General features: G+C 39.6%; 2 protein-coding genes across 3 annotated transcripts in view; one reads left to right on the top strand and one right to left on the bottom strand.

The window, feature by feature from the left end:
• Window positions 1-1,278: 1,278 nt before the first annotated feature.
• LOC308398102 (uncharacterized protein) lies at window positions 1,279-10,254 on the top strand. Its single transcript, XM_080884528.1, has 2 exons — window positions 1,279-1,389; window positions 4,177-10,254. Exon 2 carries the CDS (start codon window positions 4,183-4,185, stop codon window positions 10,009-10,011), a length of 5,829 nt encoding a protein of 1,942 aa, XP_080740654.1. The 5' UTR covers window positions 1,279-1,389; window positions 4,177-4,182; the 3' UTR covers window positions 10,012-10,254.
• Window positions 3,407-14,954, bottom strand: part of lsp1b (lymphocyte specific protein 1 b) — a 65,116-nt gene continuing 53,568 nt past the window's right edge. For both annotated transcript variants that reach the window (XM_080884530.1, XM_080884529.1), the window contains 3 exons: window positions 14,225-14,308; window positions 14,036-14,141; window positions 3,407-3,669 (listed from right to left, as the gene is read on the bottom strand). In XM_080884530.1, the coding sequence (XP_080740656.1) occupies window positions 3,644-3,669; window positions 14,036-14,141; window positions 14,225-14,308 (216 nt within the window). In that variant the 3' untranslated portion in view covers window positions 3,407-3,643. The remainder of the gene's footprint in view (window positions 3,670-14,035; window positions 14,142-14,224; window positions 14,309-14,954) is intronic.

Raw genomic sequence — 14,954 nt, forward strand, 5'->3', positions numbered from 1 at the left:
GGGAGAATTCCCCGTTGTGAGTTGGTCCCACTGCTTTAGTAAACTCTGCTGTATGTTCAGTGAGTCACGTGAACAATCACTAAGCTTATTCACCTCAGTTCTTAACTCCACCACTTGTTGGCTAAGGCTAGGAGTCACATTTTCAACTATCTGGCACATAGGTAACGAGGTAAGTTCCATGTCTGAGTCAGAGTCGTCTGGGTAGTGTGCCATTGCGATTTCAAAAAAAAATTAAGCCGCTCCAGGGCACAGCGCAGTTATTGATGTAGCAGTAAAAGAGTCAGTTAGGTCAGACTAGAAAGACAAAACTGCAAAAATGCGTTCAAGATTAAATTTAGAAAAACCACAAATAAAATTTCGCCCAACAACTGAAATTAGACTGGAGTGATCAGAACCATGTTATTACAATAGCGTGGAAGTGGAGTGGGTAGGGGTGAGCTGCCGTTTCTTTTGATCACCCATTTTCTCCTGTTTTGAATTAGTTAAGGAGGTTAGACTCTGTCTTTATTTTTGACTTTGTTTTGGTAAGGTCAGGGGTGCAAGATTTGTGTAGATTTGTTTTTGTTTATTATTTTGGCCTTGGCTCACCCTGAAGTGTTGACACTCCCGTTTTGTTGTTCCTCTTTTTTTTTCACTTTGTAAATAAATCACATTATAAAGAACGAATTTGTTTCCTGTGGCTGCTTGGGTCTTGTAATATTTGCAATGCAGTGAATTGCCGAATATCCCCACCCCATCTTTTAAAACTGAGTGATAGTTAGTTATTAATTTCAGGTATCAGAGCTCAGTATTCAACAACCAGCATCCCAGCACAGTTTCACATAAATAAGTATATTGACAATACTATCTCATAGTTGCTACACTGTGCGGCACAATACTGCCTCTGGTGGTAAATTCTATATCTATACTTTCAGAGGCAAAAAAGATTGTCATACTAATTTATTAATCACAACTTTATGATTGAGTCGCTAACCATATCATTATAGTGGACAACTAATTAGCCAGGTAACCATGCATGTTTTTTCTGTATTGCATGGCTGTGATGTAAACAACAATTAAATGTGGGTTACAAACCAGTGACCCCAGTCCAGCTGATGTCCACCCGGATGACTAAGTTGCTGTAAATAAAAGTTACCACCTTTCTTCAGGTAGAGGTGGCCTTCAGCTGCCTGTAGGGGCGGCACCTCCGCCATCTCAGGTGGCATGGAAACCCCCCCATCTGCCATTGCAACACACACTGCAGGAAACATTTTTATTTTTGGAGTAGCCACGGCCACTGTAGCTTGCTCCCCAAGGCTCAAATTCACTTCAGGACGGGACGGCCCTGTGGCACCCTGAGCTGGGATTAACAAGCAGAGAGCAGTTGGTCCTGACAGCCACTCACTGAAGGTAAACCAGTCAAACTCAGTGTCTGTTTGATTGACAAGCTGGTGGTTCTTTAACATATTCCTGGGATTTGATAGCAACAAGTGCACGATGTGAAATCTTAAACGCATGATGCATATCAGACATAATATCCGTGAGAAGGAAAGCTTGCAATGCAAAGTTTAAAATGAACTTTTCAGCAGTTTTGTGCTATGACAGCAAAAATCAAAGCACGAACCAGTTTTCAATCAAAACTGTGCAACAACAGATTTATTCTTGTCTAAATTAATTCTTCAATTATTTTCTTACACAAAAATGTTGTTTGCTTTGCAGTTTGACCAATAAAACACAAATAACATCTACCTAACACTTAACACTTCAGGTAAGTGTTTCGAATATGTGCAGCACTCTGATAACAATTGTCATGCTCGGCCTCCATTTTGCCTAATTGAGCTCTTTAAAGATTGAGGTCATGACACAGTTTGAATGCAAGCAGCTAATCTTATACTTTCCTCTTTTGAGTTGCTGCTCTGGAGACCTCCCACGTCCAACCCCAGAGCCTTAAAAGGGGGTCTTCTTGAGTGTCAGCTGGCCTTCTTGTCACTGTGACAGCAGGAGTCACTTTGACAACAGGGGTTCATGATAAACATTTGCAGAAGACCTTCCAAATATCCAAGGGTGTTAAAATTTGAAGGTGGGGCAGAAGATTTCACAGAAGATTTGCTACAATTAATGTATTTAAAGGAAATCAAGCTCATGTAAGGGCTAAACGTCTGATGCTTTCTTCGGACCAAACTGGTGCAAGCAGGACAATAAAAATTTAAGAAAAATCATCACTTCGAAACATGAGGCTAAGCTCACACTGGGAGCAACTCAGAGGATTTGGCCCTGGGATTAATTTCCAGCAGACTGAGGCTGTTTCAGTGAGTGCAGGACAGCAGGCAGCAGGTGCTCGGTGTCAGGATGTTTGCTCTTATTTCCCTAAGACTAAAATTAGAGTGCAGACATTTTCTGCAGCCACCCAAAGATACTCCAGAGTTCAGGAGGAAAGGGAACGATTCAGCTCATACTCAGCAGCACAGACTGCTTGAGTCCACAACAAAACAACATTATATCCAACTGAAACTAAGCCGGTTTCAAGCCGGAGTTCAACTTTGTAGAGTAATTCTCTTTCATTTGCGTCTTAAATTTGCTTCTTTTATAGGTATGTCTGATAATCATGGTTTTAGGCTTTGACCTCTAATTCTGTTTGGTAAGGTGTGGCTTAGACAGTATAGTAGATAATCCGTGAAATGCTGTATTTGTAGATCTATCCTCAGTTGTTCTCTTTGTGCCAAAGTTTCCTATGCTGAACCTAAAGTTGCCCCTGATGGCTCCTGTTGCCATTGTTGTGTGAATGACTGTATGAACAAACACATTGTAAAACACTCTATACAAGCACAAATGCTAAAAAGTTGTTATGTAGGTGAGGACACTTTACCATTTGTGCCATCAGTGGTTGATCATTTTCAGCCGAGTTTACTCCCTCTCACTTTTTAAAACTTTGGTCATGGACTCAAAGCTACCACCCCTCTCCTCAACATGAATCTGGTCACCCTCCTGTATGTGTCAGTGAGCTTCCTTGGGTTTACTTTTATTTGGTACAGAGGCCATTTTTAAATCCTGCAGTCTTCTTGAGACACTATTTTTAGTAGCAGTTTGTCATCCTTTCAAAGCAGTCTTGCCTTAAGGAAGGACTTTACATGCCTTTCTATTTCAAATAGTGACACTTCTTGTAACTGTGCAGCATCTTCAGGACCCAATTAAAAGTTATGAAACCTGCTAATGAGCCTGCTGTCATATGAGCTCATAGTTTCCCAAACCTAGCTGAAAACTTGGCCTGGAGCCCATCTGCAGAGGTTAAATCAGTAAATCTAGCATGCAGATGAATTCTGGGCACACAGCAAAAGATTTTAAGTGCACCTAAGCAGCAAAATCAATGAATGCAAAAGAAGAAAATTATAAACAGATAAAATACCATAATCAATCATCAGCACTCAGTGTAACTGAATTTATTTATCTGTAGTCAAAGATGTATTAAGTTCCATCAGATATCATTCACAGAAAAATATAGTATAAACAGAGATAGGACCTACTTTTTGCTTCACTACATTTTGCAATATTACAACAAAGTGCCACAAGAAACAGAAAATTTAAGTACTTTCCCCAACCTAAAGGCAGAAATACAGAGAATTGTCAAGTGATAGTGGCATTGTACTTTCAAAATCCAACATGCGTTTTACAAATCTTCATAGAAGTGGCCAACTGTGAAGGAAAAAACAAACAAACATATTATTAGCATTTACACTTGTAGAATGAATTACCTTTATCAAACACCTATTATCTCTAATTAATGAAGATAGGTTGCTCATAATATTTCTGGCACTTCATGTGTACATTTTGTGTCAACTTTGTTGTGGAACAAAAACAACATTTGCAGCTGTGCAGCGACTGAGATTATCATGCATTGCAACATCTCATAAAAAAAAACAAAAAAAGCTGCTCTGAAGACTTAATAGTCTATTTCTTAAGCCTTAAAAGGGAATTCCAAAACCTTTTTCATCATCAGTGTGTTTAGCAATGGTGATGTCTAACATCATCACAAAAGTATTTGTTTGATGTTTTTATAGAGTTAATTTCTTTTTTGAGGAAATGTTGTCTTTGTCTAATTACAAATATTGACTAAGCAAACTAGTCTTAGTCAGAACTCTTCTTTTGCATTATTTAGACTAATCCATCATCTCTCACTGACGTATGTCACCTGTTTTGTAGTGTGAAATGCTGATGGAAATCAACTACAGCAACGGGCTGGAGTCTGACCTTTCCCAGCCATATCCTCCGCCCTTATTGCCAAAGCCGGGAAAAGACAACGCAAGACTTCAGAAACTCAAGAAGAAGAGAGCCAAGAAAAAAGGCAGCCTCACACAGACGCCAATCCCCTTTCGCTCCTGTTTGTCGCCTGTCAACGAAGCAAGCACAGACCTCGAACACAGCGACCAGTCTAGCCCACCAAAGACACCAGATTCAGTCTACATTGCTGATTCATCTGTTTTTGGTTTTCCCTTTGGTTCCCTTTATAGTTACTCTCCATCTGCATTCCCTCATTCTCAGAGTATCTCGTATGGCCAAACTGGTGGCTTCCCTCCTCAGCCCCTTGCAGCTCAGATCAGGACAGTAGACGAGCAGGTAGCTCCGCTGTATGAGTGCTCCTCTTTCTTATTTGACGATGCTACTCCTTTTACAATGCCACCTTTGAGTCCACCAGCCCTCTTGCCACCCGATAAGCCTAAAACGTCACTTCTTTCTTCTACTGTCAATGTAAACATGACACAAAATTCCCATGGGTCAGCCACAACAGTCCCTCCAGTCACTATGTTGCAGTCCAGCCCTAAAATATCAACTCATGGCTTGACCCTCTCCCCAGCTGCCACCCACTATGGCCCAGACCTGGCACCTCCTCAAGCTGCAGAACAACCTTCTGTTCCAGTGCTGAGATCAATTTACAACAGTCACACACAACCTTTTATTTCGAGCCAGAGGGAGAACGATACTGGTTCAAAGGACAACCCTCAGAGCCAGATATCGTCTTGGACCGCCAGACCTACCAGTAATAGCCACTTTGTTCCAAGCCACATGTCTCCTGAAGTAACCGCCTCAAAAATATCACTTGTTGAAGCAGTGAAAGAGCCAAAGCCTGAAGTCACACAAACTAGGATTTATACATCAAAGGCAACATTTTATGAAATTTCTAAACCTTCCTCCATCCAAGACCTCACAGCAATACATTCAGCTTACCATGGTGCACAATTATCTGCCACATTCAAGGAGAAAACAGCTGTGTCAGTGGTGAAAACAGAGGAGAACACATCATTTTCTAGGACACAGCATGGAAGACCCAAGACTCCCTCTTGCATGCCAAATCGAGTATCCACACCCATTTTTGAAATATCAAAACCTAACCCGCTTTTATTTGCCGCAAGTCCTGCATTCAGCTCTTCTGAAGATATGCAAGTACCTGCTCTCCCCAAGGAGGCTCCAAGACACAATTCAGTGATTCACACTAGTGCTATAAGTAAACCCCCAGCTGCCACAGAAGAACAAAGGCAGACTCATAATAATAACATGTCTGCTTTCAAGCAAGCCAGCAATTACAAAGAGGTAGACATTCATACCCAGAGGAGTTCTATAAATTTAAGTGTTGGCAGTTCAGAGCTGTGCCATAGAGAGAAAATGACTGTACCTAACATCCCCATGGTCAAACCAACACCAACAGGACTTGTCACTCCAAAACAAAATGCAGGACACTTTTCTGGAAATGAAGCTTTGTCTTTGCCAAAGATTCCATCATTTCTTTACGTGCCAAAGACTCCTAACCCTACACCAGTGACATCAGTCCAAATACCACCGTGTTCCAGCCCAGTGTCCACCACCTATCGCCCTCCTGTCATCGAGGCACGCAAGTCTTTGACATCACTGCTGGAGAGTCAAATGTCATTAGCAAATTCAAAGCCCAAATCACGATCTACATATTATGGGCTGACTCCAGCTGAATATGCTGCCTATGGTGGAATTAGGACTATCACATCACATCACAGCCATGTATCCCTGAGGAATAATGAAAGCTTTGCCGATAAACTACACTCAGATGTATGCATAGATGGCTCAGATATCTCAAAGCCAGAAAAACAGCTCAATGGACATGAGGTTCTGCCCTCTTCAGTTCACAGTTTACAACCTGTGTCATCATCAAACAATTCTGAACATGCAGCTGAACAGGTTATATCTTGTAGGAAAGATGTCTTTGAGGAAAATTGGTCTGAAGCTCACAGTAATGGAATGCAATCACTTAAAACATCTAACGTGGACACAGTAAAACCTGAGATTCCCCTTGGCTTGGCACAGAAAACAATACAACAATCCCCAAGTGATGTATCCACACCAAAAGCCTCATACTCTGAGGCTCCAATACCAATACCTAAAGCAGGTGAGGTACTCACACAAAGTGTGGCACAGTTTTCTGTAGAGGCAGCACTAAAATGCCTCACTGATAACAATGGTTTGTCAAGTTCTTCCTCAGCCTTAACTAAAATACATCTAAATGCAGAAACACACCCTGAAGCAAAACTGGTACATTTTATAGAAAATGGTTACAAGCCCAATAAAACACCTCCAGTTTCACAGACTAATAAAAGAGACCAGTCAGGAAAAACAGAGCTAGGCCCAGTCCAAACTTACGAAACTGCTGGTGGAGTCAGTTTGCCAAATGTCCAAATCAATGCCAAGCCCGAGAAAAACCTGTCCGACTGTGAAAACCCATTAGTTCAATCTCCTCCCACACAGACAGAGTCCAAATTCTCAGAAAGCGACATAATTAATGATGAGTTCAACTCAGGAATGCAGCAGTCCAACAAAATGTTGATTAAAATACCTGCCGAAGCCACACTACACAAACAAAGGGAAGATGTCAAAAAGCAAACTAAAGTGTCCACTAAGACAAACATTGGGAACATTATGCCTTTAATGGCCGAATGCATCCCTGATATATCAATCAGTGAGCCCACTTTTTTAAATATGCACCCTAAGAAGACAGTTATCACAGCCCCAAGATCTGTGGTATCCTATGGGCCTGTCACAGCATCTGTATGTTCTGCCGAGTATAGTATCTACACACAACCTGTAGCTGACCAAAGACCCAAATTTATACAACCACCCAAAGCAGAAATGCAGGTTTATACACATAATCAACCAGTTGAAAATAAGAGCTGTCTGCCCATGTTATCAAATATGTCTGTAAATACAGAACCAAACCCTCCTGCCCTACATACCGCCATAATTCAGTCACCCAAGATTTCAAACAAAAACCCTTTAAAATCAGACTCATTCAATGTGCCAGCAAAAGAGCCTCAAAAGCTAACAAATATTAGCAAAAATATAAACACACAGACTATAGAATCCAGTAATCAAAGTAATGTTGTTCAAGGGATACGTTTTTACACAAACTCTAGCAGAGTAATTGCTCAACAAGCAACTGAAATCGTTCTTAATACTAAAGATGGAGTAATATCAAGCCAAGCAAATACAGAACCCAAACTGACAAATTATATTAATACTGATGCTAACAGAGACAAAAACTCAGCAGTTGACAAAGTACATCCACAGGCCATCACTGAGAGAGAAGGTTTATTAACTGATAATATGGCAATAGAATGTCTTTCCACTACAATTTCCAAAACAGAAAACATGCAAGAAAATTGTGAGTTTGAAACAAAACAAGCTGCTCCTAGTCTTTCAAAAGGGACCACGGCGGTTAGCATACCCTTAAATGAAAACAAACTAGCCAGCAAACCAAATGCAAACTCTTTCACAGATGCAGTTCCACCAAGATTATTAAGAAATCTGGAGGCAATTCATTGGGAAAAGACACAGTCAAACAATTTCCAGAACAGCAATACTCAGTTTATTCCTCCTGCTGAAACCAAAGTCCCCAACAGGCTTAACATGGAAACTGCCCTGCCAATAACGGCAGATGCAGCAGTGAGTGGTAATCCAATATTTAATGCTTCACAAGCTGGTAAGCAAACATTGCCTCCTAGCCCTACAATGAGGCATATGATACCAAAAGGCCCTCAGATGAAAAATGACAGATCTGAGAGTCTATCTTCAATAAAGCCAGTCATGAATACTTCTCTTTGTGGCTCTGTTGATGGTAACCAGTTTGGCAAATCATCTGACACACCTGAACAACAAATTGCTACTAGAAACCATGTGAATAAACAAGTCTCTTCCAGCGAGCCAGTTATAAGCAATAAATCTTCAGCAACTCCACCTAGAAAACTGAAAAACTCTGAAATATCTATGGATACAACAACTTCCCTTTGTACTGTTCATACTGCACCATATTGCGCATCTATGGAGCAGCAAACTACACAACTGGCAAGATCTAGTCAAATTATTGGAAATAATGCTCAGACTGTGAATTCAGTGGGCTCTCAGACTCTACTGAAACAACTTAGTTCTGCCACTGAAACAAACAAATCAATAGAAACTAACATGTGTGTTGTAAATTCTCCTATAATCTCTTATGGTGCTTCAAATAAACAGCCTGCTACAAATTTTCAATGGTTCAATGAAGCCACCAGTAATTTAAAAGTCCCGCATAGCCCCAATACAGCAACTAAACCTTCCCCTCTACCAGAGAGAAGAGTGTGTAATACACCTAAACAATCATGTACTCCTACCATACCCCTGTCCCCTCAAAGCTCTGTGACGTTAAACCATGTGACAGAAATAAACCCCTCTACTACCATAATGAACGATCAGATAAACCCTCCAATTACAGCTTTTCAAAATAATACACCTACTAGAACCACCGAGCCATTTGCTATCTTAGAGAATACCTCAAAAACAGAAATAAAACCCCTTAGAACTAATGATACTTCAGCCACTGAGGTAAAAATAAACTCCCCAATTCAACACAATAAAATTTCAGCTCAAGATGTAAAACTCTCCCAACTAAGCACTGACGCTAGTATTCTCACCCATCACAGCTATTCTTCGCTGCTTAGTGGACCTAGAGCAGAAGCAAAACCTCCCATTAAGCAGGTCGGTCTTGGGTCTCCAAGACAGTCCTCAGATGTACAAATAGAATCCTCAAAGTGTCCCCAGTATGTGGCTCAGGTTAGCTCACCAACTATTAGTGTTCATTCTATGACAGAGCAACTTGTAGAGAGCATTTCCCCCACAAATCCAGCAACAGATACTGTCATGAAACCACCCATGATTAAAGCCGATGTGATTGATTCTGCCACTCCTGCCTCTCTGCCTCAGGCCTCAATCTCAGTAAAAGCTCCATCCCCAAACAGAGGAACGTCACCGCTATCTCAGCAAAAAACTGGACTCAAAGGCAAGGATGTTCTCAAGTCCAAACCAGCTGCACCAACAGGAACCCCGATAGTCGAAGCCTCCACGAAGTCAGTGACATCAACTGCATCTTCAATTGCTGACAAGAAGCCTGTTGCAGCAGAAAAATCTCCTTCATCCAGTGAGCAGAAAACAGCCCAGAAGCCAAAAGGCCTTAAGAGTAAGCTTAGTGGTTGGACACGACTGAAGAAGCACATGGTCGTTGAGCCAGAGGAACCCCAGTTTCCAGAGCCAGAGGCTAAACCTCAGGTTAATTCCAGTGGCAGCAATAAGAAAATAGAACAAATTGATAACAAGTTGACAGCAGACCAACATGATCAGGAGGTAGCTACGAACAAAGAAGGTCCTAAAGCACTGAAGATGTGGGATGCACTCCTCTTTCAGATGTTCTCCACTAAAGAGCGAATTATGCACCAGATCAACGCCAACAAGACTGATTCAGACAAGAAAAAGTCTGCTAAAGATAATCAGGCAGAGGTTCCTTCATTTGTCAATCGTCTCCCAATTTTACTGTACAGCCCTCGATTTGACGCCAGGAAGCTGAAAGAAGCAGTGGAGAAGCCACTCACAAAAATAGCAGCAGTGTTTGAAAGGGGGCTGATAAAACGGAAATCTCAGGAGGAAGAACGGAAGGACTTCAACAGAACAGCCAAAGGATTTGGTTCAACAAAAGCTGCAGATATGTAATGATGGAAATGATAATGATTTGAAAATTATATATCAAATCGCTAATTCATAACTCAATAGACAGAACACTGAAAGTGATTTGAAAAAAACAAACAAAAACAAAACATTGGCTGACTATTCTTGGAAAGGTGATGAAGGCTGCAAAATGACAGCAACGCTGCAACAAGTGTTTGACCCAAGGCTGGAACTTTGTCATTGCCGTGGTGTAGTTTAAAGTATAAAGGTAAAGAAAGTAATGAAAAAGTAAAGAAAAAAAGAAAAGAAATCCCTGCTACACAATAGATGTTTTCAAGTACTCTTAGTGGTGAAGAAGTGCAGGTTTACTTGACCAAAAAAGTAAACTTGACAAAATAAAACATAACGCAAAAAGGAGGAAAAATATTAAAGAAACACATTATAAAGTCTAAATCTACTTGCTTAAATTTTTCTTTTTTCATTTGATCGTGGGCTAGTTGGGAGTTTTAAATGCTTTTATTGTAGACTGTAGATTTGTTTGTTTTATTTGTAATGCTTGACCTTTTTCTATTTTTCTAAACAATTTAAAGCTTCTAGTATTCATTGCTGGCAGGCAGTTTATCTGTGTAATAAAAAGGGCTTTGACATTCCTGCAACAACAGGGCAGATGGATTTTGAAAGAAGGCACACTTCCTGAGACAAATGAAGATTCAACGTGTGGTCAGAATAAATGTAGGTTTCTGTAAGTCAGATATTGATGAGAAAAAAGTGTTGGTTTTCAAGCAAGGCAGGAAACAACAATCAGTGTATAGGTTGGCATACTGCAGAGGTGGGCATTAATGAAAAAATATTGTGTTAACTACAGGAGCAATGTTTATGGTTTTAGCCATGCTAGCAACTTTAGGACGTGGATAGACCATTCTTCCAATGGTACGGTGGTCTGTTGGGTGTTCTTGACCTAATATCTTCACCTTCTACGTAAAGAAGCAATATATTTTGTACTGATATCAATGCCCCTGTTAGAACACAACCAAATTATCGTTGTTTTTATCTGCCACAAATAGTCATGGTCAAGTCTGGGACTTCATTAGGTCCAAACTTTAGTTTGTCCAGTTCTCAGATACCAAAGTACCATACATAATGGCTTATTAATTAACAATAGCATGCTAGCATGCGAACACACTAGACTAAAATGATTATGGCTGTTAAGTGTTATGCCTGGTAAACTTGTGCTAGCTTTGTCACAATGTTCTCAAAGCGTAAACACTGTTGTGCCTCAGTGCAGTCTGAGAGAGCTGCTAGCATGGCTCAAAACTTTTTTCTTTTTAATATCTTAATCATATATTGCTCAGGCTGGGGGCATCCCAGAATCAAATCCCTTTTCCATCACTCTTAATTCATAATGGTAAAGATTAGCTCCTCCGTCAGCAAAGTCAGTTACACCAACAGTTGCCTCAATGTGCTTTCTATTGTAAGGTAAAAAAAACCCTACAATAATACAACAATACAAAATGATACCTATGAAAGTAGATATTTTCCTGTATGAGCATGTTGGAGAATGATAGTTTCCACCAAACAATGATGATATGATAAACTATCTTCATCTAGTGTGATAGTTAAAACAACATGAACTGTTTTATTGGTGAGGATTAGTTTTCTGCATTGTTACAAATTGTTAAGGGCTTCTGACTAAATTGCAAGAAGGATGTATAACCACTGGTAAATGATGATGACAGTAAATATGGCTGATGTAGGAAGACAAACTGAAGGAAAATGAGTGAAGAGTAGATTTGTGATATTTCACGTGTCTGTCTATAGGATTGTGCTGGACGGGATGCTGTTTTGTTTAAATCTTTCTCTTACATTACTGGGATTCAACATCTGTTTAGTTTGGGTTTTTTTCTGAGATCACCATTGTGATGTGGAATTTCTTCATTGAAGGGACTTAAATCACGTAATCTAAAAACAGACCCATTTATTATGCTGATGCTTAATATATCTTTGTGTGATTTTTAAAAATATATAAAGTTTTGTGAAACTGTTGGATTTTTCTTTTTTTTTCCTTCTCTGAGGAAATACTGTGAAAGTTCCAAGTGGCGGCACATCAGAGAGGATAGCTCATTAGAATGTTCCACTGTTATACTTATTATTTTCAGCCCCTCCAAAGTCTTAACATTTGACTTCCCCGTTTGGTCAAAAACAGGGAAAGATCTTTTTTTTTTCTGATGGCAGTTTCCTGATGATGACAGTTTTGATGAAAAAAAATGCAAACAGGTAAAAATAGAGAAAATGTGACAGACTAATATAACACATTAGTTCACATTTGATGGTCAAGTGATTAATTCTGGAAATGGGCTAAAAAAAGTTTCAGTGTGCATTTGAGCAAAAGCAACAAATCTTTTATTTGTTACTCAGACAATTGGGTTTAAGTAATTTAATTTCCAAATTTGAGTGTAAATATTGTTCAAGACTGAACCAATTTTAATTCTAACTTACATTTAAGATTCATACAGTAAAACCTTTAGCCAGTATTTCACATTTTAAAGTAAAAGTAAGGCTTTGGTATGTGGAAAAGCCATGGTTAAACTAACTGTAAAAGTACTTCCTCCCATTGCTCAAAAATTAAGATAGATTATTTTCCATCAATATTCCACACATAGATTGTCTCATTTGAGCCCCGCCCACAATGTTATGACTTAGGGCTGGGCGATATGACCCAAAATTCATATCTCGATATATTTTTAGCTGGATGGCGATATAAGATATATATCTCGATATTTTTTTTTAAGCCATAAAGTAAGAACAAAAAGAGAGTTCTTAGTCAAAGCTGTTTCCCAGATGTCACACAGGCACTTTTATTAACATACAGCACAGATGTACATGAAAAATTACTCAAAATTAAATTATGAGCATTCATTAAATAATAATGCTCCATAAATAAAAGAAAACAAGGTTGTTTTTGTGCTAAACAAAGAGCTCACAATTGTGCAGTCAAAATGTAAACTAAAAGACGCTGAGCGTAATAACAAAGACAGACAGATTTCACAGCTGCTCTGTTCCCAAGTTTTACTGTGTGACTGATAGCCTGGAGTTTGAAATCCGCTTCATAACCACGTCTCTTACAGGTGCCATTTATGGTCCTTATACACACACAATACGGTAATATTACGTTGATGCACAGTACGTATCACTCCGCGAAGCTCCTCGGTAGCCGTAATGCGCCGACAATCTATCAAGCGGTGCAGCTTACCAAAGTCGTACTCAAACATTTTTGACAGATTGCTGAGCGCCGTGTACCACATAAAATCGGTTCGCGGCCATCAAGCACAACCAGAATTCATACATAAGGTGCGCTATCAACTTTTGAGAGAATGAAAGGATTTTAGGGTTAGCGCGGTTAGCTCGTTAGCGCGGTTAGCTCATTAGCATGTTTAGCTCGTTAACACGTTGACGCCGTCCAGCCCCACGCATGGGGCGATGCGCAGTAACTCGTTAACGGAGATTTGCCGTGTCCGTCTTGTCGCTGCCTGCACGTGAAGCGATGGGGTAGGAGGGGGAGTTGTCTTCAGTGAAGGCGAGGCGGAGTAACGTTGCGTAGAGACAAAAGTGGACGAAAGAGAGGCAAACTTGCGGCTCCACAACTATAATTATAACGTAACATAGACTATATCGATATAAAGGATATTGTCACATCTTATATCTCGTATAAAAATATATCGATATGTTTTAAAAACTCGATATATCGCCCAGCTCTATTATGACTCTATAAGAATATTTAATCACTTTTTCCCTGATCAGCTATCTCTCGATTATTGTGTGTTTTATTGAGCTCTTCATCATTTTCTATTTTGTATTTTATTGAGCTCCTTTTCTTTCTCCTTTTTGCTTGTTTTATTTTTATTTATTTTTATTTTTAACTTTTCCAAGCTATTTGCTGTTTCATAAAATTGTACTGAGCTGGGTCATTTTTGACATTCTGGCTGCTACGACATGACAAGTGTCCAACATTTTCCATTACAATAGTGCATCGTATCTAATGTTAGCATTACTAGTTAAAGGATTCTCTCACCTGACTGGCAGTTTATGTCCTCACTGCATCCGCTGTCAACAGAAACCTTCTCATACTTGCCGTGACCTGTCACCACAAATTTATATCTTTTGCCAGTGGAGCTCTCCTGCAATTCAGTCGATAAAAGAATATTGATCAAGACAAACGTTTAAAAGTTTCTGTTCCGCTATCCTCCGTGTGAGCGTGTACCTTTCCTTCTTTCCCAGACGATAACGTGTCTCCAAGGCTCTCCCATAAATTTTTCTTGTTTAAAACACCACCAGGGTTGATTTCCTGAAAACAGGAACAGTAAACAAACCACACTTTGGTATCTCTGTCTGAAAGAGCAACATGTAAAAGCTGCTGATGTTGCCATGAGGGGGCAGACTTTCACTGCCTAGCCTGCAAACCTGAGGCTGATTTACACCAGACAGAAGAGAAAGTGGGAAGCGAAAACTTCAAGTAGAAAAGAACAGAGAATGATGTGGACTGAAAGACTTTAAAGAATAAGAAATAGTAAGAAATTTAGAGAATAGAGGAAAAAGCTGAAACTGTATGAAACTGACAATAATAATAAAAATAATAATAAATAATGATAGGAACGGAATCATAGCTAATTTTAGAGATTTTTGTGAATCTGACAATAAATAAATAAGAACAACAACAAAAAAGACATTTTAAGGTCACAGGATGACGAAAAATCTTAAAAATGGGCTTTTTAAATTATATTGGCATGAAAGACTGCCATGTGGGAATAGCTGAGCACTCTTAATGTCAAGCACTATCAATGTAGAAAAAACAACAATGTGCATAGCAAAGCCTGGCAGTGAAAGCAGATGACACACACATGAAGAGCGGGGCAAAGTTTGATTTGCTCTTTTACCAAATACTCATGACATCATTCCCTTGCAGATGGCAGAATTCAACATTGCTTCTGAAA

Source organism: Rhamphochromis sp. 'chilingali', assembly GCF_963969265.1.
Source record: "Rhamphochromis sp. 'chilingali' genome assembly, chromosome: 6".
NCBI lineage: Eukaryota > Metazoa > Chordata > Actinopteri > Cichliformes > Cichlidae > Rhamphochromis > Rhamphochromis sp. 'chilingali'.